The sequence below is a fragment of the Cyphomyrmex costatus genome, unplaced genomic scaffold, assembly GCF_001594065.2.
Source record: "Cyphomyrmex costatus isolate MS0001 unplaced genomic scaffold, Ccosl1.0 scaffold241, whole genome shotgun sequence".
NCBI lineage: Eukaryota > Metazoa > Arthropoda > Insecta > Hymenoptera > Formicidae > Cyphomyrmex > Cyphomyrmex costatus.
Window position 1 is genome coordinate 744,688 of NW_017276489.1, and position 23,907 is coordinate 768,594.

General features: G+C 30.8%; 3 protein-coding genes across 3 annotated transcripts; 1 reads left to right on the top strand and 2 right to left on the bottom strand.

Annotated features, from left to right (window-relative positions):
* Window positions 1–2,473: 2,473 nt before the first annotated feature.
* On the bottom strand, window positions 2,474–6,633 carry LOC108774287 (arrestin domain-containing protein 17). The gene is made up of 7 exons (XM_018540355.1): window positions 5,806–6,633; window positions 4,837–4,992; window positions 4,091–4,302; window positions 3,547–3,729; window positions 3,219–3,430; window positions 2,867–3,063; window positions 2,474–2,680 (listed from the first exon to the last, which is right to left on the bottom strand). The coding sequence occupies exons 1-7, from the start codon at window positions 5,918–5,920 to the stop codon at window positions 2,547–2,549; spliced, it is 1,209 nt and encodes a 402-aa protein (XP_018395857.1). The 5' UTR covers window positions 5,921–6,633; the 3' UTR covers window positions 2,474–2,546.
* A 4,828-nt stretch (window positions 6,634–11,461) lies between these two features.
* Syt4 (Synaptotagmin 4) lies at window positions 11,462–15,576 on the top strand. The gene is made up of 6 exons (XM_018540311.1): window positions 11,462–11,513; window positions 12,795–13,109; window positions 13,885–14,255; window positions 14,381–14,539; window positions 14,644–14,961; window positions 15,242–15,576. The coding sequence occupies exons 1-6, from the start codon at window positions 11,462–11,464 to the stop codon at window positions 15,359–15,361; spliced, it is 1,335 nt and encodes a 444-aa protein (XP_018395813.1). The 3' UTR covers window positions 15,362–15,576.
* Window positions 15,577–20,905: 5,329 nt separating this feature from the next.
* Dolk (Dolichol kinase) lies at window positions 20,906–23,640 on the bottom strand. Its single transcript, XM_018540371.1, has 7 exons — window positions 23,353–23,640; window positions 22,720–22,973; window positions 22,346–22,566; window positions 22,080–22,268; window positions 21,738–21,947; window positions 21,152–21,479; window positions 20,906–21,074 (listed from the first exon to the last, which is right to left on the bottom strand). Exons 1-7 carry the CDS (start codon window positions 23,430–23,432, stop codon window positions 20,941–20,943), a joined length of 1,416 nt encoding a protein of 471 aa, XP_018395873.1. The 5' UTR covers window positions 23,433–23,640; the 3' UTR covers window positions 20,906–20,940.
* Between the last annotated feature and the right edge of the window lie 267 nt (window positions 23,641–23,907).

Genomic DNA, 23,907 nt, shown 5'->3' on the forward strand with positions numbered 1-23,907 from the left:
AACGACAAAAGTAACTGTAAATTTCGTTACCGTTACCCAAAAAATGTAACTCGTTACCGTTACAGTTACCAAAAAAAGAAAGTAACGCAGTTACCAGTAAAGTTACCAAAAAAGTAACTTGTAACTGTAACTTCGTTACAAGTAACGAGTTACTTCCATTCCCTGAAAATAGTTATAGATTTTGATTAGACAACTCGTGAATAATTTTGATACATGTTCAAACTGTCTATCTCCTGATTTGTTTGTAACGTGGAGCGCTATAAGAAGATTTCGTATAATCCTAATTGTTGTTTATCGAATATTAGAAAAGAATAAAATGATACATTATATAGTATAATTATCGGCTAATCGATTTTTATATAAAATGCTTCAAATTTAGACTATATGCTATATTAATATCATTATCGATATATCCCCAAAATTCCAGAAAACATAGCGGTACCGAATTCGAGTTATTAATTTTCAAAGTTGCAGCTTTTAACATGTAAGGTACAGCCCAAGCGTGCGCTCAAGTGACATTTCAATTCATACCGACTGTGATATCTATACGATTATTCTAAAAAAAATAGAATACGATGCAGGACAATGCTAGAAATAACATAAAAAAGAACGGGGATCCGTAGCGGTGCCGTTGTTGAGTTATCGAAGTTCAAAGTGGTGTATCCGACAGCACTTCGAAGCAAAAGTCGCCGCATGGAAGGAGAGCCGCCGCTGAGACGCAGCGGTGGAAAAAAAACAAAAACAGAACAAGAAAAGAAAGGAAAAAGTATTTGCATAGGAAGCGGAATGGGGAGAGAGAGAGAGATGCGCTATGCACCGAAAAGCGAGCGTGTAGTAAACTTTTGGCTACAGTTGTAGCCGATGGACGTCCTTAACTATGTGCGAAACGAAACGCTTCTTCTCTTTTTCCTTTGTTTGAAATGACCACGGTATTGGCTGCGTTCAGCAGAAAAAGCAGCTTTGCAACTGTTGTAAAATTCTTGAATATGATTGGCTTATACATTTAGATCTAATGAGGAAATAAGGGCAAGACCAATCATATTAAAGAATTTTACAACAGTTACAAAGCTGCTTTCTCTGCTGAACGCAGCATTATTTGTAAAAAATATAGCAAATAAAAATAAAATATAAATTATTAAAAATACTAATTTAAATTATCGTACAATATAACTAGTTAAACGATAACTTAACAGCTATTCAGATATATTACAAGTACTTTTGCATGATATCCGATTAATATAAATCAGTGAATTCCGTTACGTTTCTTTAAATGAAATAAAAAATTAATTTAGGAAAAAACATGATTTTATTTAAAAAGGATATTGCATGTCAACATTATTCTTATGTAAGTAAAAAATCCATTTATTGGAAAGAAATTTTTTTTTTTTTTGGTCAATAAAATGTTTTTTCTTTATGTTAATACATTAAAAATGTATTTTTGCTTACATTATTACATAAGTGTACAATACGATCATATATTCATTAATCTTTCATTTGACTAATATACATTACACAAAATGTAAATATATATGTATAATGTACATGTACAGTCTGTTCAACAAGAACGTACGGGCTGTTTCTTTGTAGATCGCCAACCGTATTCGGAATCAAGCAATCGTTGTCTATTAGTATTAAGGCTCACATCTATACCCTTTTTCAATAAAAGATTTTTCGCTCGTCGTAATGAACACCCAGGATTCTTCTCAAATATATTTTGATGATAGCTTTGTCGTCCTTTTTCGTCGTTGACCGTCGAGTGCCACGTTCCGGCAGGTTGTCGACATTTTTTGTTTCGTTTTATAACGTTTCACTCACTTCTTGACGAATCCTTCTGACTTTTTCATGTAGTGCCCGGCAGCTACATACAACATTTTCGGTCCTTTCGGATGTGTGCAAAGAAACACTGCTTCAAAACGACTTGCATACGCAGCACTCATTGTGGTTATTTGCTCTGTTACAGTCAAAACAAGTCACATTATCCATATAACATCAAAGCATTCTTCCGAATTGTTCAGAAAATCGGAAAAACCAAACTTAATATCTGTGCATCATCTATTAATGAAGTACGGAACCGTACGCTTTTATTGAACAGACTGTATGTTCATATAAAATATATTCACAAAGTGTTGTTTTGAAAAATGTGCTTCCTTAAAAATGACTAATGTAAAAAGCATAGCTCTTAAATTCTTGTCTTGTTTTTATATTTGTGTAAATATGTATAATTTTTATATGTATATGTTCGTATACATATATAGCATAAGCTATCGTAATTGCTCTCGTATATATATATAAATTCTTTTATACAAGATTTAAATGCTAAAACCACTTAGATTTCTTTGTTTTATATATACACTAAAAACTGTACATTTTGTAATTGAGATACATGTATCTCGAATATAAATAATATCTTAATTTCTTGAGCAGAAGCGACTATTTAAAGTTGAATACAAATACTGAGCTTTATGTGCGTCAAAATTTATATCGGCAAAAAAGCGAAGCACATTACCAATTCTGGAATAATAAATACAATATTTCTCATTCCCTTGTTACTGCGCAGGTGCAAAATTATATACTGGATATTTTGGTGCAAAATGATTAGCCAGGCCGTAAACATATTCCGATTCCCCACGTTCACGAAGATTTCTGGCGCCATTTGACGATTCCTCGTAAGACGGCGGAGCTGGAAAAAAATTTTTTGAAATTATTTTTACAAAAAAATTATTTCTATAAAAAGCTTTTTTGTTAAAAAGTTAATAATGTAAAAATATCTCGTAAATACAATAGATTGTTTTATCAAAAGAATTCTGTTCTTTAGTTTTTTGTCTTTCATATAGAAAAATAACACTAATTGTTGTGCAAATCTTACGTAAATTTGGATACAGGTGAGACTCCGGTATTGGAGGCAATGCAGTATTTGTCGAAGGTATAACAAAACCAGCTTTTGGTGGCGTCGTTGGATAATCACCGTCCATTCCCGCCGGTGGAGCACTTGGAACATGATAAACAACGAGTGGAACCGTTCCGACGAAGATGAGTGTATTGGCGGTTAAGTTTCGATGATACCTACAAAATATTGCAAATTATAAGATGACTTAAAAGAAACCGAAAAATAAAGAACTCATTAAAATAGATGAACTATTTCATATATATATATATATATACAGTAAATAATTTTGATAATTAAAATAATCTAAATTATTATATAAAAAGTTATTAACCATCCTTCAACGCACGCTTCCACCTTTAGATTATATTCGAGATCGATGATGCCGCAATTAGCGAGATTCGATGGCGGAAGAGGCGGAATGTTCAGATGTTGCTCGTAATCAGTAGTTCCACCGGCTTCGACCGGTCCTTTACTGATTTCCGTTACCACAATTTCTTCCTTTTTAGTGTCTGTGTGTGGTGTAGTAGCACGGAAGGTCACAATCTAAACTTCACGATACGTGTGAAGGTTATTTAATCTTAAGATACTATTTTGAGAAATGTTGGCTTTCAAATGGTTTCAATGAAAAAAAAGTTTAATCGCGAACTGCTATTGCATACCTTACAAAGCACGAGTTTGACAGTGTTCACAACAACATTCGATAAATTCTCGACGTTTATCTTGATTGGCATGGATTGTCCTGGCACATATCCTCGAACCGGTAATGAAAAGTTTATGGTCAAAGGTGGCGTGCCGCAACATAAACAACAAAATGTTTTACTCATTTCTTGCTGCACGGATTCCTAGAAATATAATTTTATCATTATTCGTATTACTGCAATAAAAATACATTTCAATTAATCCCCAATAAATCCACTGTATTACACCATGATGTAAACAATAAAATCCTATGTGCGATAAAATTAAAAATAAGTTACTTGATTTATTTGTGAAATTACTTCCTCATATATCTTCTATAATTTTGATAAATTTTTAATTATTAAAAATAATATAACCATACAATATTAAAAATTTTGCCAAATTTATAGTTTGACAGTATTAAGGTACTTACTAAAGAGATTACCTTACTTTCAAATAATATAATTTCTACATTTGATTTAAATTAAATTAAATTTAAATTTATTTAATGATGAAAGTACATACAGTCGCTCTAGGCTCTCGATTTAAATCCAAAGGAGCGATAACTGTGAAAGGACTTTTAACGTCTTGATCAAACTTCCAAGGCCGATCCAACGTGGCTTTGATGGTATAACGAACGTGTCCAAAGTCCGATTCAAAACTACTCGGTAAGTTTGTTGGTAAGGTACAAGAGAATGGAAATTTGTGTTCTCCTGATTGTATTTCAATTTCTCCACCTAACAAAAAAACATAAGTAGAAAAATAATTAAATAAAATTGCACAAATAGAAAAGTTATAATATACCGTTGTGCATAATAATGAATAATTAAATAAAATGGATGATTCAGATTTAAATCCTGGTTAATAATGTTTTAAATAAAATTCATTCTCTCGTTATATAAACTCATCTTTCATAAAGCATACACATGTGTACATAGTTGATTATAAATGTTACAAACATTTGAATGTAAAATCTTTAAGTAAAAAATTATAATTTTTAAATAAAATTTTTATTAATAAAAAGATAATTTATTCTATAAATAAGTCATAAATAAATTTTTTAATAAATTTTTTTGAAATATTGATATGTAACTATTTATTAATTCATATCTAAGTAAAAATGTCCAGCCCAATAATATATAAAGTATTAACTTTTTTACTAATAGAATAAATTTTCAAAATTACTGTTTAATAGGTTTTATCTTTTAATATCTCACTTATTATTTTTATTTCAATTTTGTATTATTGATGAGTACATAATTTAGCTTTACCTGAGGCCGATCCAACTAAGTAATATTTCGTTTCAAAATATTCTTCATGCGCTGTAACAGTTTGGGTTTCATCTCGATATTCTCCTCTCTCATCCATTTCTTTTTTTTCAGTTGCCCAACAAGTATTTGCTTCACCTTTTATTTTCACACGTATACCTATGTAGAAAAGATTACAAGTATTAGAAATGTACTCAAAAAATACCTTGAAAATAGCAAAATATTAGCTAGCACTTATTCTTATTATTAAAATTTATTATTTCTTCCCATTCCAATTGATTAATTTTTAATCAATTTATTCATTTTTAATAATCTATGTTTTATCTTTTAGTTTTCATTCAAATATAATTATTAAATTATTTCATTGTTTTGTTCAACTTGTTAAAAAGCGTTTTAATTATTTAGAAAAAATAAGAGATCTATATTTATTAAATAAAGTAAAAATTCTTGTTCTTAAAGCTATTTACAATATTTGTAGTATTACATTGTATAACAATATTAAGCTTAAAGGAGACAAAGTATCCAAACAGTAGAAAGACTTTACATAGGGGAGTATGTATATGAGTGTGTGGGTGATAATTCTATAATTAACTCTCGCACATTGTAAGAATAGAAAATGAGCTTGCAAAATACAGTAGCTGCAGAATGTATTTTGTTATACACATGTATCTAATAACTATTAAATAATTATTATACTTTATATCGTTATACATCATTAAAAATTACAAATTTGTTAACGAGTTTCTAAATAAATTTATAAAACAAAGTGATTTCAATGAGACATTTTAAAATATCTTGACATGATATATAATTAGGACATGTTTCAAGGACAGTACAACGATATTTTTTTTAAATATTTGTACGCTTCCAAATTTTTTAAATACTTTAAAAATATTTTTGTACATTATAACGTTTTCAGAGAAGTATATAAGTACATATTTTTTAACTATATTCTGTCCTTTTAATACTCACCGCGAATCTTTTTTGTACTATCCAGGACAACAATGACATTTCCTGTCACTGCCTGTCCAGGATAATACGTATTCCATTGATTGTCAACCGCTATTCGGAAGTCCTTGAGACCCATCGTTTGAACTTTTCCTTAATATACTTCAATTATTTAATTTACGTTTATTATTCACTACATTTACACGCACACACACAATGCAATGTACACATATACAGCTTTTGTTGAACAAAAAGACACTAGTTGATGAATAATGATGAGTGAATTGAGTGCTCTTTATCTCTCTCTCTCTCTCTCTCTCTGTCTTTTCTTCCTGACAAAATAAAATCTCTCTAATCTAACATTTCCACTCGATTCTCACTCGGATACCAGTGCATACGTATAAAAGATACACGAGTAAAATGGAAGTATTATTGCGCACTTCATTCGTTCTCCATTCGGTCTCTTGTTCTATAAGTAATCACGTGGTCACGGAGCTGTAGCTAAAATGAGAGAACAGCACGAAAGGAGCCTTCTGGTCTCGCTTCTGGTTAATCTAGAATCTAGAATTCTAGATCACAAGCATTGACAAACATTTAACACCCCGGCTTTTTTTGTGAGATCACACGTGACTAATGTCAGAGAGAAATCCGAGAGTGGATATCCCTGCCCTGGCCTTTTTTTCGTGTACTAAAACCTCATAGGGTAAAATGTCCACGTTTTTGTGGTCCTCTTCCATACTATTATATGATTTAGACAAGGACGAACCATCAAGTTGATTACTCATCTTTGTCTAATGCCCAATTTCTTCACCTCTAGATAACCTTTATCTAGGAAATATCTTCCAGAATACAAAATGGAAATATCTTCTGAATAAAGCTATCCGTAACTTATCTGCAAGTGAAGAAATTAGCCACGTAACATAGAAGAAAACCACAAAAACGTAAAACATTACCCTACGAGGTTTAATACACAAAAAGGCCAGAATGTCCACTCTCAAGTTTCTCTATGCTAATGTAAAGAGGTTGGCGGTGGGATTAACAAAATAACCATACACTGGAGCACCAACGCTTATTTTATTTAACTGATATGAAATTATATAATTCCATATCGGTTAAAATAAAGAAATATAGATATCATATATACATATATATATACACACACACAGGGTGATTGCTAATGGTTGCACTAACTTTTTACCATAAGAGCATGACTTACATAAGGATCCTTATGTAAGTCATGCTCTTAGTAATCACCCTGTATATATATGATATCTATATTTTGCGACATTCTGCGCTGATAAAATCGTATGTCGGTACAACGTTCATTGATCGTCATCATTGATCGAATAATATTGCACATGCAAGTATAGTTATCGAATGAGTAATAGAAAATATATGTGTTATAATTTTAATTGCTAATAGATAGCAGCACTAGTTACATTTCATATATTATTCACTGTGAGTACTGAGAAAATCTACAGTTTGGCACTACAAATTTATCGACAGTGTTGCAAAATAGACAAATGCATACATAGTACATAGGCCCGTATTAATTCAGAACGCGCTACAACGATGTTAACGCGCTAACATGCTATAGTTTACGTCACGTATACTATAGAATTTCAGAGATAAAAGCGCGCTTTTATCGATAAAAGTGCGTTCTGAATACGGGCCATAAAGTGCGTCCGGGGCCCCTATTCTGTAAGAGCCCCAACACACACTTTTGCATAACGCATAAAGCATGTGCATAAGGAATTCATTGGCCCATTTTCTTATGCATAAGTCAATGGACCAATCGAATTCTTTATGTATATGGTTTATGCGTTATGCAAAAGTCTGTGCTCCCTACTTAACTCTTAACGCAAGTTTCGTTATCGTTATAACGCCACTGCGCAGCTCTTTTATTATGGTAAAAAGCTGCGCAGTGGCGTTATAGCGATAACGAAACTTGCGTTAAGAATTAAAGAATAGGGGCCCGGGAATAAGATGCTACTAGCGTTATTTGTGTCATTTTCTATTATAATTATTATATTATATCTTCGACTGCGTTCCGTTTCACGCATATGCGCGCATTCCCCTATATAGTATACGTGACGCTCATTATATAAAATGCGCGCATATGCCTGAAACGGAACGCAACCAAGGATATATAATGACACAATAGCGGCCAATAGCGGCTCCCCAAACGCACCTGTAGGGGCGTATTCACACTCGAGTGCTCCCCGGGTGTCATGTTATCCTTGTTCAACTTTCGGTAAACAATAAGATAAACACAAGAGTGATAACTGAAATATCACTTGAGTGTATGATCGGTCTTATTCTTGTTTAACATTAAATGAATAATAAGGATAAGATGATATTCGGGGAAACCTGAGTGATATTTCCGAATGCAGCCCTGGATGGCACTCGGATAAGAATCTGAACATAGCTTATTTTAGAGCGAGTTTTTTAATTCATCGATAACGCAATCGCATTGCGTGCAAAGGTAATTTTGTTCCGTAAAAGCTGCATTTGCGATTGATCAATCAATGAATTAAAAAAACTTGCCCATCATATATATCTATAATTTTAAAATAAATGTTGGTGCGCTGGACTTTTTTATGCGTCATCTCGTGTCTCGGATTTCTTTAATTCTTTCTGATTTTGCGCTTCATTATTATTTGCTATTACCATCTATAATAAATGTAATGTGAATTTTAGTATTTATAGTGATAATAACGAAACGTAATCTTTGCATGTAACGTACATTATTTATTGTAGTGAGTTTTAGTGATTAGATAGGTAATAACTTAATGTATAGAATAAGTATGAGTAAATAAAAAGTAAGTAAATATAAATATTATTATAATAGATTTTTATAATATGAAAAATTCATTTTGTATTATATTATTTTATATATTTTATATATTTTTTAATTTTATGTTGTATTAACATTGTAAACTAGAAATTTATTTTATAAAAAAAACTTATTACCGCTAGATTGAGACCGTTTTTTTTATACTTTGCATTGCAAAAAAAACGAGCAAATTAATTATTGATTTTTTAATGTTTAGATAATTCTTTAAAAAAGTTTAACAAGGAAATTATTCTTTTTTTTTAACTTATAAGACCAAATTTTTTACACATACAGCCTATATCTAAGCGGATTATTGGATTAATATTACAGTACAGTCATTCTAACAATAAAAAGCGCAAGTAGCAGCATATCCTATAAATAATAATATACATACAATATATGGTAATATAAAATTTATTTTTTTTATTTTCAAAGCTTTGGAGATATTTAATTTCTGCAATATTAATATTTTTGAACATTGAAACCAAATATTTTTGGAACAATTATTATTTACCACAAGATGTTCATTTTTAGCCTAAAATATCTATCCCAGAAAGGTATTATCCTTAAGACGTCTTATGGACATTGATTTAGGATCAATTTCAGTTATTTTTCTTTTTCAGATGTCCTCAAGACGTCTTTCCGACTACCTGCAACAGACTTATTTTAGGTAAAGTCCAAAAGACGTCTTAAGAACGTCTTTCAGACGTGCATTGTTCTTTGGGTCTGTTAACAAATGATCAATAAAATCGTTTCATGTATGAAAATCTTAAAAATTGTTTTTTATTAAAATTAAGATTTAATTTATGTTTTATTTAAATTTGATGTTATTATTTTGAATGTAATTGTTTTAAATTTATTTTATTCGATTTAAATTAATTAAAATTTAATTTTTTTAAATTATCTCTTTTTAGAAACTATGTTCTGTACATCCTGATGTGTAATCACTATTATGCGTCAGTCAATATATAATTTGCAAGTTGAAAAGGATAATTAAAATATGACATATATAGATAGCACGTGAGTGCAGTTTTTATATATTTTGTATACGTTTTTACTGCTGCTTTAATTTAAAAAAATCATTTATTGTCTTATACATATATATATGAGTAGTTCTCTCATTGAGATATATTGCTACCATTTGGGTAAGATCAACCATCTGTTGAAAGACCCTTCCATTCAATTTGTATTATATCAGAAACTACGCAATTTATTAGCAAATCAATAAATCGGTTATAATTTTACTATGGAATTCCAATTTTACTGAAACTCCTCGATTTAATTGCTCAAGATTTTGCAATTTATCATCGTAATTTCATAAATGTTCGTAAACGAATAACGAGATACATGTAGATATATTAATAACATATAACATCCTTAAAATTTAGGTAGCGTCCTCTGTATATAAATATTATTTTGTTTTTAAAATTGGATCTAAAATATGAAACGTACCGTGATAAAAATGTCATGTCCCATTCCTTTCAATCATTAAAAGTACCATGGCTATTCGATCGATCGTAAATTTCATACATTGCAATTTAAAGTTAAGTTGTGTCGCTGCATAATTTATATATCCCATATGATCCTATAACGTATAATATTATTCCGAGTTCAGCAGGAAACGTTAAACTTTCAAAATTAATAATAACATAAATAACACAAAAACCTTGTCATAATCTAAAGTGCTCTTTTTTTATTTATCCATTATGTTATATTTACTATTTTATTCTTTAGTAAAATTTAATATCAATATTTTATATACTTATATGTAAGTATAATACTACTAATATATATACACACACATATAATGTATATATAATATGCAAAGTGTTCTCGTTACGGATGAAACACATCGATCAACAAGCACATACTAAAGCAGAAATTAAAGCAGGACGATAGACATTTGCCTTGTCTATCTGTCCTGCTTTAATTTCTGCTTTAGTGCTTGTTGATCGATAATTCAAAACAATGCTTTAGTATGTGGTGAGTAAGCGTGCCAGTATTCATCTAACACGTTTCGATTTATATCGTATGAAGAGAGAAACATATGTAAGATCAGATTACTTAAACCTATATTTGCTTTTAACAGGGATAGAAAGAGAAAGAAGAAAAAAAAGACAACTCAAGAATTAATAATTCAATATATCTTACTTGCGTTTATTATGGAGATATATGAAGGCGCAAATATACATATATTGATTAAATCTATATTTAAAAAAAGGCATTTCGACATATTCAGGTTTTTTAAATATTCCAAATTATTAAGACAAAGAAATGTTTAGGTTTGGCGTAATTCGTGATGATTCGAGATCCCCGTTATATATTTAAAAAGTATGGTTTAACATCTGTCACAATTAATTTGCAAATTTTTTTTTAAGCGAACCGAATTCAACGTCGTGCGTCAGACGGGTCATCGGCGAATCATCCCTGGGACCATCCTATACTATCGCATTTTTCCGATGACGTTAGGCATGCTCCACTTAACGTTCTCAACACTCGCGAGCATCATCTCATTCTTGTTTAATATTTGAAAATGATAAGGATGAAATGATGCTCGGACGAGCGTTAAGTAAACGCACTCGCTGCCGGTAGTGCTGGTGCGGCGTATCGTACTCTTCGCGCAAGCTCCGTTTTTCAGGAGGTCTATTGATCCACGCCGACGTTTCGGCCGACGATCGGACGGTAGAGTGCCACGAACGTCGGGCTGTACGCCGCCCGTAAATAATCGTACGCGGTGTGCCGTGACGAAAATTTAATTTGGATTTAATTGAATAAGAAAACGCGGATACAAAGGCATCCTTTATAGCATTCAGGAGTAGCACGAGGTAGCAGTGTGCCATCAAGATGGTCCACGGAGTGTTAGAGGGTGGAGTTCTTAGGCGACCTATGGCGACCAGTGAGTGCCGATGATGTGTCACGCAACGTTCCCACCTGACGTCCCTTCCGAAACCACCCGCAATTGCTTCCTGCTTTTACTATAGATGCACAATCACTACGAGATCGGCCGATTCATCATGCACCGTTCGTATATAAATAACGAATGTCTCCTCAATATTGCTCAGAATCGAGTGCACTGACAGCTGTTAGCTCCCTCGTCTCTCGGTCATGACCGTTCCAGATCGTTATTAATTCCTTGAAGAATTATAGCAGCGATTGTGTTTTCCGCAAATACATATATTAAATCGAATTTCACCCTTTGCGCTTATTTTGATCATAAACATTTGAGTAGAATATCGAAATAATTTTTGCTTGACGCGCAGTTCCGTCGTGCCGGAAAGAGCTGAAAAGGAGTCACGCATCTCAATCGACTCATTTTTTATTACGGAATTTGATATCCACGAGATACCGATATAATAATTAACGTATAAAGAACGTGCTGTCACGCGACATGTTTCGGAAGGCAACAATCGATTGTTTTACTTTATGTTTATTCACACGTTTACATTTTTCGTATCATTGAGGAGATACCGAAGTAGAGAAATCTTAATTCCTTCATATTTTTATAACACATCGTATGGTCTCTTAGAATATGTAGATAATAATTATTCTCTCTGCCATTGTCTCTATATTACAGTACACGATACTGTGCTGTTAGCAACAAATAAATGCGCAATTACAACAAAATCGAAATCGAAAAGCACACATGCATATCGATCAGTGGATCTCGTCGGATCGGGTTTTTCGCGCATGCGTGACGAATTTAGTCTTATTGTCAATACAAGCACTTGATGCTACAAATGCTTCGATGCATTTTTGAAAAAAACTGGTTGATTAGTAAAATTCTTTCTTCCAATTGGTTAATTAAAATTTTTGAAGCATTTGTAGCGTCAAGTGGACCGCATCCACAGTACTCTATTCAAAACAAACGACACAATTCAAAAAACAAAGTTTTCCAAAAAGTAAGTTCAAATATTTTGATTGATTAAAATTTTGTAACATATTAATTTTTAAAAGTAATTTTGTATAATAATTGATTATATATAAAATAAAAGGAACAAAAGAGTAGGATATTCTTTTAAAGTATGTTTTTTCTTATTTTCTTTATAATTTCGCTTTTTTTTTGCAAGCAACTAAAAAAATGACAATTTTTGAATTGTGTCGGAGCAAAAAAATGAGCGATATAATTAAATTCATTTTTTAGTCCAACCAGTCGATTACTACGTATATATAATTTCAGTCTCGACGGCGATGGGGGTGACACTATGCATTGGTGCCGCTACCTTATTATTTGCTGTCGCTATGGCCTGCTGGTTCTGCCGACGACGTCGCGAGCACACCAAGTTAAACTCAGACAAGCCCCTGGCGTTCAGACCTCCACATCGGAAGCCGACGGCGGTTAAAAGCCCTGGCAGTACAAGTCATTATTTAAAGAAGAGCCCATCGCCAACAGGACCTGCTAAAAGCCCGCCTGGTTCCGGTGGACAAACTCCCAGCCCGACAGGGTCACAATCCTCAAATCCAGCGTCTCAACCCAGAACACCACAAAGCGCAGGTAATGTAACGTAATCCATAAATATGTATATCTATAATATATATAATAAAAAATATATTTTTTCGACACAACAAAACCGTTGGAACTGACCCTTACCGATTTTAATGAGCTTTGGATACTTATATATATGTTGTATAAACGAAAAAATATTAGATCCATATCTCTTTAATTAGTTTTAAGTACAAATTTTTTTTGTAAGCTATATTTTAAAACATACTAGGTTTGTATTCTTTATTTTATAATTAAATATGTCAACAGTTTTATTTTAATATTTTAATTTTTAATTTAATTTTAATTTGACTCTTACTTCGCCCTTTTATTATTATTGATCATTGTTAAAGAGTCCTTGTTATTTTTCTATTTAATCTATATCATTTTTTGTGCTTATCTCGAGATTTAGGAGATGGAACACCCCGTCGAAGAAAATCGGTTTTTTCTTTCAAAACGAATATCGTCAAAACTCTATAAAAGATTATAGAAAAAAATTTTGCAGAATGAAAATTGAATGGCTTTAAGAGTACTTTAGAAATATAATAAAAAATTGTTTTTTTTATAAATAAATCATTTTTATTATATAAATGAATAATTAAAAATATTTTTTAAATTATGTATTTATAATTAAAAAAATCTTAAAATAAGCACAAAATATATGTAAGTCTAATATTTTTTCATATTCTACATATCCAAAGTTCATTAAAATCAGTAAGGGTCAGATTCGACAGTTTCCTTATAATAAAAGCAACTATTTTTAATATTTACATTTAATGCTTTGTAGGAACACCGGTACAAACGCCTGTCGAGGTCGCTATGAGTATAGAGAACGAGCGCGACAAGGCTGAGATAGAGAATAATGAGAAGGTCGAGCATGAAAAGTGCCAAACAGCTGAGAACGACAAGGATAATCTGGGCCAGCTTATCTTTAAACTGAGATATCGAAACGAACAGAATGCGCTCGCGGTAACCGTGGTGCAATGCAAAGGATTGCCAGCCAGAGGTCAGCAGAATGCTACCAGTGATCCTTACGTGAAACTGCAATTGTTACCTGATAAACAGCATCATGTGAAAACTAGAGTCCTCAGAAATACCAGAGATCCAGTGTACGATGAAGATTTCACATTCTTTGGCATATCGCAGAGTCAGCTTCAGGTAAACGATTGAAATCCGATTGAAATCATTTTTATTAAAATTGAATTCTCAATAAAAATCTTTATTGTAATTAATCTTTCTTTAAGAGAAGAATGATCTATTTTAAAATTAATTCTTAATTCCAGAAAATTAGCTTACACTTTATCGTGCTGAGTTTTGATCGATATTCACGTGATGATATCATTGGAGAATTGACTTGTGCTTTATCATCAGTGCCTGGTTTAGAGGATGCGGATAATCAGGAAATATCTCTCTGTCGAAAAATATATCCCAGGAGTTTAAAAGTAAATATTGATAATGAAAACTTAAAAAAAATATCTTATAAATAAATACAGTATACCCTGAGCACACAAATAATATTTTGTTATATTCTCTTATTTCTTTTTAGATACAGTCGCAAGGGAGAGGAGAATTGCTGGTCTCTCTTTGTTGGCAACCTGTTACCAGTCGGCTGACGGTGGTAGTATTAAAAGCACGAAATCTACCCAAGATGGATGTCACTGGGCTCGCTGACCCGTATGTGAAAATCTATCTTCTCTACAACCAACAACGTATTGCAAAGAAGAAAACACACGTAAAGAAACGTACGCTCAGTCCGGTATTTAACGAGTCCTTCGTCTTCGATATACCAAACGGAGCAGATGGGCTCAACAATGTCAGCCTTGAATTCATGTTACTGGACTGGGATAGAGTAACGAAAAACGAGGTAAACTTTATACTTTGATCATCCAAAACTTTTTCGAGCGGATCAATGTTTTACGCCAATTAACTTTCTCTATTGAGTCATATTTGCAGAATATCCCAAAATTAATAAAAATGTTTTTCGTAGTAGATTACACACACACGTTGTGTAATAATCTTTTATATATCATACATACGTCTCATCTCTTTAAATTCATCGAATTGCGAATATAATAAATCGAAAAATTTCGAATAATGAATTAACAATCACGGTAAACGAATCATAACAAAATATAATAATTTAGGTAATCGGCCGGCTAGAGTTTGGAGGACCAAAATGTCAAGGCTCCGCGGTAAACCATTGGAAAGAGGTGTGCAGCTCACCGCGACGACAGATAGCCGATTGGCATAAACTGCGGGAGTAATCGATCTCTGGCTCTACGTATTAGCCCGAGTTCCTGTCTCCAATTTCTTTGAATTCCCATATCCTCCTCTACTCTGTGAAACCGATTCGATCTTTGAAGTCCTACGAGGTAGAGCATTTTATAAACCTAATAATCAATGTATATTAGGCTTGAAACGAACGGTTTCACCCATGATTACTGTCATCACAAAAAACGTCTTGAATTTATAAACGCGTTCGCACATCTTATTTACGATTCATTAGAAACTCGCATGATATCTTTTTAATCTCAAAATAAATGAAATTTTAATCAGATTGTTCTGTTCAAGCTTCATCAGTTTATACTCTCATATAATTCTCTATAATTTATTTATTTATATATTTTTTAAATAGATAATTGTTAATGGATGATTATACAGATTGTCATAAAATATAATGACACGCGATTACAGAGTGATAACTTGCAGGATATTTTACGAAATATAAACATAGACATTAAGATTCCCGACCAGTAGTAACGAGATCATGAAAAAGGACTATCGGTGCAAAGCGATCGACCTATCAATTACTAAATACTGCGTCATGTAGATGAAAATGAAGCAAATTTTGGTTGTCCCCTAGAGCGAATTGGATGGAATGCATTAGTTAGGAACGCTAATGCGTTGAAAGCGGTTTTACGCAAAGTGATATGAAAAAAGCATATGTATAAAATATCATAATCGGTTCACTAACCAGTCCTATAAATAATTTTTTTCCAAGCTATTTTGCTGCATCACATTCGATTGTTGCTTGGCAATTGCACGACTCTATTGTCTCTCTACTGAATGCATGTACATATATATACTCCGATACATTTTATCACCTATGTACCTAAATAAAAAACCGAATTTGCTAATTTATTTAGTTCAAAGAGAGAAAAAAAGAGAAAAATGAAAAGTAAAACACAAGAGAAAAAAGTTTGCTACATTTTATTTAGATATGGTTCGTCATATTTACTCGCTTGCAGAGCGCATGTATATCTCTCTCGTGTGTTAAAGATATACACGTTTAAAATGACGAAACTATAAAAATTATCGACTCTTTGAAGAAAATAATAACAGAAATTCGCTTTTATTTGCAAAACTTGAAAAAAAAAATAAATTTCTCTGAATTTTGTATTAACTTATGTAAAATCAGTGAAAGGAATTATACATTTTTTTTTTATTAAAATCTTGTTTTATATTTCTCTTCAAGTCTAATCTTTTATTCGCATCTAATAGCAATTACGTCGCTAGTTTTGCGATAAAATGTTAGAATTATGATAAACTGATAAATTTGGTTTGTTAACATGAATTACAAGCGAATATATAATGTATACGTCATTATTTCGGAGAGATTCAACGAAGATTTAATGCTCATGTCTTCTGAATCTGTCTAACGGTAAACACAGCTATCTCATCATAGCAATCATAGATTTCTTTTACATCTTGTTTCATCGTATGTACCTAATATACTATCGCAGTAAGACCTAGTAAGTAATTTCAATTTTGTGAATTGTACCGTTCATCTTTCGACATTTTAGTCTCAATGAAGCAAGTATAGATAAATGAATGATTGTACGTATTATCGCAATAAGATTTAGAAAATCATGGAATCGAATAAATCCGGAATTGCGATATAGATATATACGTATCGGCGAGCCAAAAGCAACTTCAAATTGTTTTATTCACGATCGCCTTTTTATTCTCGCGACTAAACGCTGATAAATAAAAAATTATATTGTTGCTTGTAAGAGTAGCTGGAACTACGAATAATCTCGGCCCGCATCACGATTGTACATAGGTATATATAACTAATGAAAACGCGAACTGGCGAATTTATTTGACCCTTACGCGTAATTGAAGGGAAAATTTAGTATATGTATTAATGAAAGTAATGAGATTGATTTTTTTAATACAGTATCACAATATCAGATATCCAAACTATTACAGTTCTAATTCAAATTTTTCTTTTATATTGCAAATGCGGAATTGTGTGATTCGAGATATTTTTTATTCTTAGTGCTTTTCTTTAATTTCTGATCGTTTTTATTTCATACGTACACAAAATGAAAAATTTATTTTAATCATTTGTGCACAACGATATTTCCATTTCATACGTTAATTGATCTCAAGTTGTTAAGAATATGAATGTTTGGATGTAATTTTATCGTAGGATTGGTAAAATTGAAAAGTTCGAAACTTAATTCCACGCTTTTCATATTCGATATTGACATGCGATGCTTTAAAGGATCAATCTTATCACTTTTATGACAATCTCTTGTGTATATCGAAAGTAGAATGGTTGGAGAATACACACTTTCTGCTTCTCTCAATTTGATAGAGTTTAATTGGACATTATAACATTAAAAATGATTTTTCATTCTACCATTTCCCATTTTAATTATTATGCTAATTCTTTTGCTAGTGCTAAGACGGGATAAAACCAATTAACGTCCAACTTGTAGACATAAAGAGATAAGCTCAGTATTGTATGTACATGCGCACATATACTCATATTGAGACTATTTCTTTGTATAATCCAAATAGATGCTCGTAAATTACAAGACAGCATGATATTCGTTTGCAAACATGAAAGTCAATAATCAGCACCGCATAATTAACGCGAATGCTTATTTTCTTACTATAATTTATTATTTTGCAGTGTGAAATTTGCCCAATCTAAAGAACACTTAATTTGATTGAATGTAAATATAGGCATAACACACATTCTATATAATAATTTATATATATATATGTAATTGTTTTATTATTATCACGTTATAATTATTGTATAGTTCAATTCTTTTGGCTTCTTTTTATAAATATATGACAACTAAAAGTTTAATATATATATATATAATATATATATACAGAGGCAATCTCCATTTTACAATTTATTTACTTATTTCATAATCTTTATGTTCATGCATATAAAAACTTGGAATAAGATGAAATAAAACATTTTCTTTTGAACATTTCTAAACACAGATATCGAATAACGATTAATTTATATAATAATGTTCGTATTAAAGTTAATATTTTTAAATATAAGAATAATTAATTTTATCTGAGGATTCTGTTATTCGTTTAAAATAAAATAATAAAATTTTTTTATATTTTGAAAAATGACATATTTCTTTATTTTTAAGATTTTGTCGTGTAAATATGTATGTGTTTTAGATATTCTAAATTGTAGATTATAAAACAATATGAAAGCAGAGAGAAAAAAGAGAGAGAGAGAGAGAGAGAGAGAGAGAGAGAGAGAGAGAGAGAGAGAGAGAGAAAGAAAGTAAGTGTGTGTGGGTGTGTGTATTGCATACATGTGTGCATGTGTGTATATGTACATGTATACACAAAATTTTTCTATATATTTAGACAGTATATTTTTATCGTCCTCGTTCGGGCAAATTTCATACTGACCGTATATTCCATTATACTTTTTTAATAATTAAGAACGACGAGACTGCAACGCGAAGAGAAAAAATACGAATATCAAGCAGCAAATATCTCCAAATATTGCAATCGAAAGTGTATATGATAACGAAAAAGTCGTAATATATCATATAATGAGATTCAAGAAATACACTGAATAAGTTTTACATTTTAACACAGTGAACGTGACACAACGTTCGTCCACGATTCCACTAAAAAACAGTGTTACATGATCGAGAATTTTAGGATATTTAATTTTCATACACACACACACATACACACAAAACAAATTTAAATAATATATATTAACGTAGTGATATAACATAATGTATATCCGTTTGTCTCATTTCCTTGGACCGTGAAGGCGATCGAATATGAATGATTATGTGAAATTATTCTGTGAAGATGAGATAATACTAATACATCGGACTATCTTGATATCGATAGACCAAACTAATATTCTATTAGAATTAAGGATAAAAAGAATCAAGGATTTGTTCGAATCTCATCTCAAAAACGTGTCAGATGAGATATTCAGAATGGAGTAGTGTATTTTGAGACGCGGGCGGTTCAATTCATCTCTAATCAATACTTTGACTGAGATCGATCGAAACTGTATTCAGCTGAGAAGTGAAATAATTTAAATTTAATTTGAGATACCACAAAATATCCTTTTATGAAAATAATCAAATTTTTCTAATTATTAATATAAAAATTTTTTTCTGTGTTAATATTAGCTGGATTTATTTCTAATGTATGATTATGGTACATTTCATGATTAAACATTTAATCATTTTTTTAATATTTTCAATAATTTTTGAAGCACATAACTACTTTGATTACAGTTACTTTAATCATTATTTTGTATCTCAAATCAGATTTTATTTAAATAATTATTCCGCTTCTCAACTGAGATTTTAAGGCTGTGTGGTCAATAAAACATTAAAATAAACACTAAAATAAACATTTCAATTAATGATTATTCCAAATCGCCCTGCTTAAAAAAAATCAACTGACTTCAAAATTATAACATCGGAATAATAATAAAGAAAATTTCAATATTAGATTCATTTAAGTCTCTCAGACTTTCTAACTCTATAATGTATTTATATATTATATATATAAAATTAAATATATAAAATTAATTTTATATATTGTATGTATAATTTTTTCCTAAAAAAATGTATATATATGTATATACATATACATGTATATATGTATATACATATAGACAATATGAAGAACAATCATTATAAAATAGAAAAATATAATTTTATTCATATATTAGTAATTTTCCGCTTATTAGAAAGTTCATATGGCTCACATACAAAAATGCTTTGTCAGGAATGAAATATATCAGACATACAATCGATGTTTCGCAGATTTTAAGTAAATGTAAGTTAGTAAAGCGTAAATGCATACATCTGCCTTCACCGATCTTCGCATTCGCATTGATCTGTCAATACGATTTTTTTATACATCGTTTACATATAATTCGATTCTTTGAATAAATATATAAGTTATATATGTTACACATATACTGATATATACAGAAAAATATATAACGTGTTATGCCATTATAAGTATAAATATTTGTACATTATCACCACTTAACAACACAGCGCATATGAAGATAATTGCATTCATTATATCCTTATTTGTTTGTTCCGTTAACAAATACATTAATTACATGTATTGTTGTGCAAACAAGAAGTAGAATAATATTAAAATCGCTCGCAATTTTAATGGTTCCTATTAGATTTAAATTTTGCAATCTTTAATCTTCAAACATAGCTAATTGCCTATATATAGATTTATATGACAACTTATTAAATAATATGATGTGATTAAATGTATCAATTTAAACATAATTTTTATCATAAAACAGCATAAAAAGATGTTACATACATTCTATATAAGCTACTTACATGTTCTCATTTCCTTCCATTGTAAAAAGCACAAAATAGAAGGTAGAAAATCACAAAAAATTATACAATGAAATGATTGTATTTATGGTTGTTATTAATGGTAACTTTCTTAAAAATTAATTTAAGCTCCACAACAACACACACACACATATATATATATATATATATATATATATGTGTGTAGAGGATTATTATCAAATTGGAAAGAATGATGTATCCATTTAGATCATCAAACATACATACATTAATAATGGCAGAGCCAGATTGTCCACTTGATTTGTGCGTGCCTCGATCAACGATATTGATACAGCCGATAAAATGCTTCTCAGTAGTAATCGATAATTATCCACAAAACCTGGCAAAATATAAATAATTAAAAATAAAGTTTTATGAAAAAAAGCTGTTAGGAAGATATAAAGAGCCGAAATCTACCACAACATGTTAACGTGAGTATTATGCAAACTTGGCAAAATATGCATGCGATGGTGCCTTCGATAGTTTTTTCCGTGTCGAGCCATTTATGTGCACCCCATCTGTTACCGACAAAGCTTGCAGCAGTGTCACCAATTCCTACCGTCAGCACGCCACTGAGTAATACTATTAGCGTCAAATTATTAGTTGGCATCCAAAGGGGTAATGATAAACCACACAATAGATATATAGGTGTTAATGAAAGCAAACAATCCTTTTCATCAACAAATGCAATAAATCCTTGCTGTAAAATTTCTCCTAAAGGCGGGACTTTTAAAACTCTGATTACCTAGAAATCAATTAATACAATTACCATATCAAACATATAAAAAATAAATAAGAATTATGTAATATAACAGTCAGTGATCAAGCTTAATAAAGAAATTATAAATAGTGTTTTTAAAACATTAATAATTTTTTTGTTAAGCTTAATTACTATCCATTATATAATTGCTTTGCATAATATAAGCAAACTGTAATTTAAATAAAAATTATACTATTGAAATCTAGTAATTATATATATAACAATGAGTATATAATTGTATACCTCAAGAGCAATAAGTAGTATAAACATCACACCACTAGCAAGATATAATAGTGAAGGATCATACATCATACCAGGAATATATACAAATGTAGCTAATATATGAAAATGTTTTCTAGTCGAACTTGTAGCTTGGGATTTCAATGATATCTGATGGTTTATAATAAAGATACTTAACACAAAACATACTATCCAATATATAAAAATTGCAATCTGAAACATATAAGAATAAAATGAGACCAATAATTGAAAAAATATTATTATTATTATTTAATCTATATCTTATCTAATTCATCCATGTTTAAAGTAGCATAAATTACAATAAAATATTATGTAGTTATTTACCCTTTCATAACTACTAAAAGCAAAAGAAACTATCCATTCTATTGGATTTTGATCAAGAATAATGTAAAGTACTGGAAGAATTATAAAACTTAAGAGACCGATTATCATCAAGTAAAAGTATGTTGTGTTGCGGAGGACAGGAAAATATCCACACAGGAAACATACTGATACTACATACAATATTGCAACCTGTAACATATGATATACTATATGAAAAACTATTTAATTAATTAATTAATTAATTAACAATTTTTACATTTTATTACCTGTAACAAGACTGTACTGATATCATTATCGTGAATTGGAGGTAAATGATATCGTAAAGGTAAGTTGGTAACGACTGATATCAAGAACAAAATAAAACTATGCATAACTGTTGTTGCTTCTCCCATTGTAAAACAGCATGGAAAAGCTGACATTAGTTGTAAAACACCCCATGTGCCCAAACTTCCGACAATTAAGCCCCATGTGACACTAGTCAATAGTCCTGTTCTTATTTAATTAATATAAAAATATAATAAGAACTAGAGTTGCACATATATTATAACTATTCAATTCCAATATGTATCAATGTGTTACTTATATTCATGTCAATAAAGCTTTTTAAATCAATGAAAAAATAATTTCCGGATTGATATACCTTTGTTAGCAGCAAGTAGAAACAGTATGGATGTTATAATTGCAGGTACAAAGTATATAGCATGAAAGTCTTTTGCTACAATTTGTTTTATCGAAAGTCGTGCATAAAGACATAGGCAACAGACAACAAGGCCAAAGCCAGTAGTTCCTACAGAGAGGCATATCTCAGAATAACTGCTTTCTTCTCTCAATATCGTAATCACAGCACTCAGGCCAACTAAAGCACCTAACCATAATCCACTGTTTGCATTTGGCCTACAAAGGTAATTCATACTACAATAAATTTAGCTTTGCTACAGGCTCAAGCAACTCTTAATTAATTTATTGAACAAATTTACCATCTTACAAATACGAATAAAAATATATATTTATTTGATTTAGTCTGATCAAATTAATCAAAAATTTATTCAAGTTACTTAAGATATTCATTTTTTCTATCGTCACCAATTTAAAAACAAATCGATTACTGTTATTATCTAGTTATAAATTCGTAAATCACTTATTGAAACTATACGGATTGACATTGACTGATAAACACATCTCTCTACAATTTCATAACAAAACGTAATAACCGCGTTAAAACTTCGTTGCAAGATTAATTCGTTATTAGGAAAGGACAGTATCATTGACGTACCGGTGTTGTATGCCATTGCGTTTAATATTTTGCAATATATTTTCCTCGAGCAGAGTGTACTGCGTGACTAATAACTCCATTCTTTCTCTTGGCTACAAGAGATTGCTTCTCATAACATTAGCGTGACACTGCCCACTATTGACCACCATTGACGCGTTAAACGTGCTTTCATGCACTGAGTTTGATGAAAGATCGTGAAAAATCGCTACAGGAAAAATGAATCAAGATACTATATCAATCTTGTCCGCCTTATCTTATAGTGCTTGACATTTGACAATGCCAATTGCCATTGCCACTTGATAGGTCTGTTCTTTTTAGCTCCACTTCTTACATAATTCATCTCTTTCCTCCTTTTCTTTCCACGTTAAAGAAAAAAAAGATGAATAGTGCGAGAAGTTAAATTGAGCTAAAAAGAACAGATCATACTATGGGTGCGTTCCACTTATTAACACCCACATACTCGCGAAATCATTTTACCTTTATTATTTATCAAATGTTAAATAAGGAAAAACGATGTATGTACACGGGATTAATAAAGGTTAGGATTTGGTTAAG

Bases quoted from the DNA above. Each gene is read 5' to 3' on its own strand.
- Dolk (XM_018540371.1), bottom strand. From the start codon at position 23,432: ATGGAGTTATTAGTCACGCAGTACACTCTGCTCGAGGAAAATATATTG. The intron at 22,974-23,352 runs GTACGTCAATGA...TTACCTTTGTAG, and splicing joins CGCAATGGCATACAACACCG to GCCAAATGCAAACAGTGGAT. The intron at 21,948-22,079 runs GTAAATAACTAC...TATATGTTTCAG, and splicing joins CTTTTAGTAGTTATGAAAGG to ATTGCAATTTTTATATATTG.
- Syt4 (XM_018540311.1), top strand. From the start codon at position 11,462: ATGGTCCACGGAGTGTTAGAGGGTGGAGTTCTTAGGCGACCTATGGCG. The intron at 13,110-13,884 runs GTAATGTAACGT...AATGCTTTGTAG, and splicing joins CAGAACACCACAAAGCGCAG to GAACACCGGTACAAACGCCT. The intron at 14,256-14,380 runs GTAAACGATTGA...TCTTAATTCCAG, and splicing joins TATCGCAGAGTCAGCTTCAG to AAAATTAGCTTACACTTTAT.
- LOC108774287 (XM_018540355.1), bottom strand. From the start codon at position 5,920: ATGGGTCTCAAGGACTTCCGAATAGCGGTTGACAATCAATGGAATACG. The intron at 4,303-4,836 runs GTAAAGCTAAAT...TTTTTTTGTTAG, and splicing joins CTTAGTTGGATCGGCCTCAG to GTGGAGAAATTGAAATACAA. The intron at 3,730-4,090 runs GTATGTACTTTC...TTATATTTCTAG, and splicing joins ATCGAGAGCCTAGAGCGACT to GAATCCGTGCAGCAAGAAAT.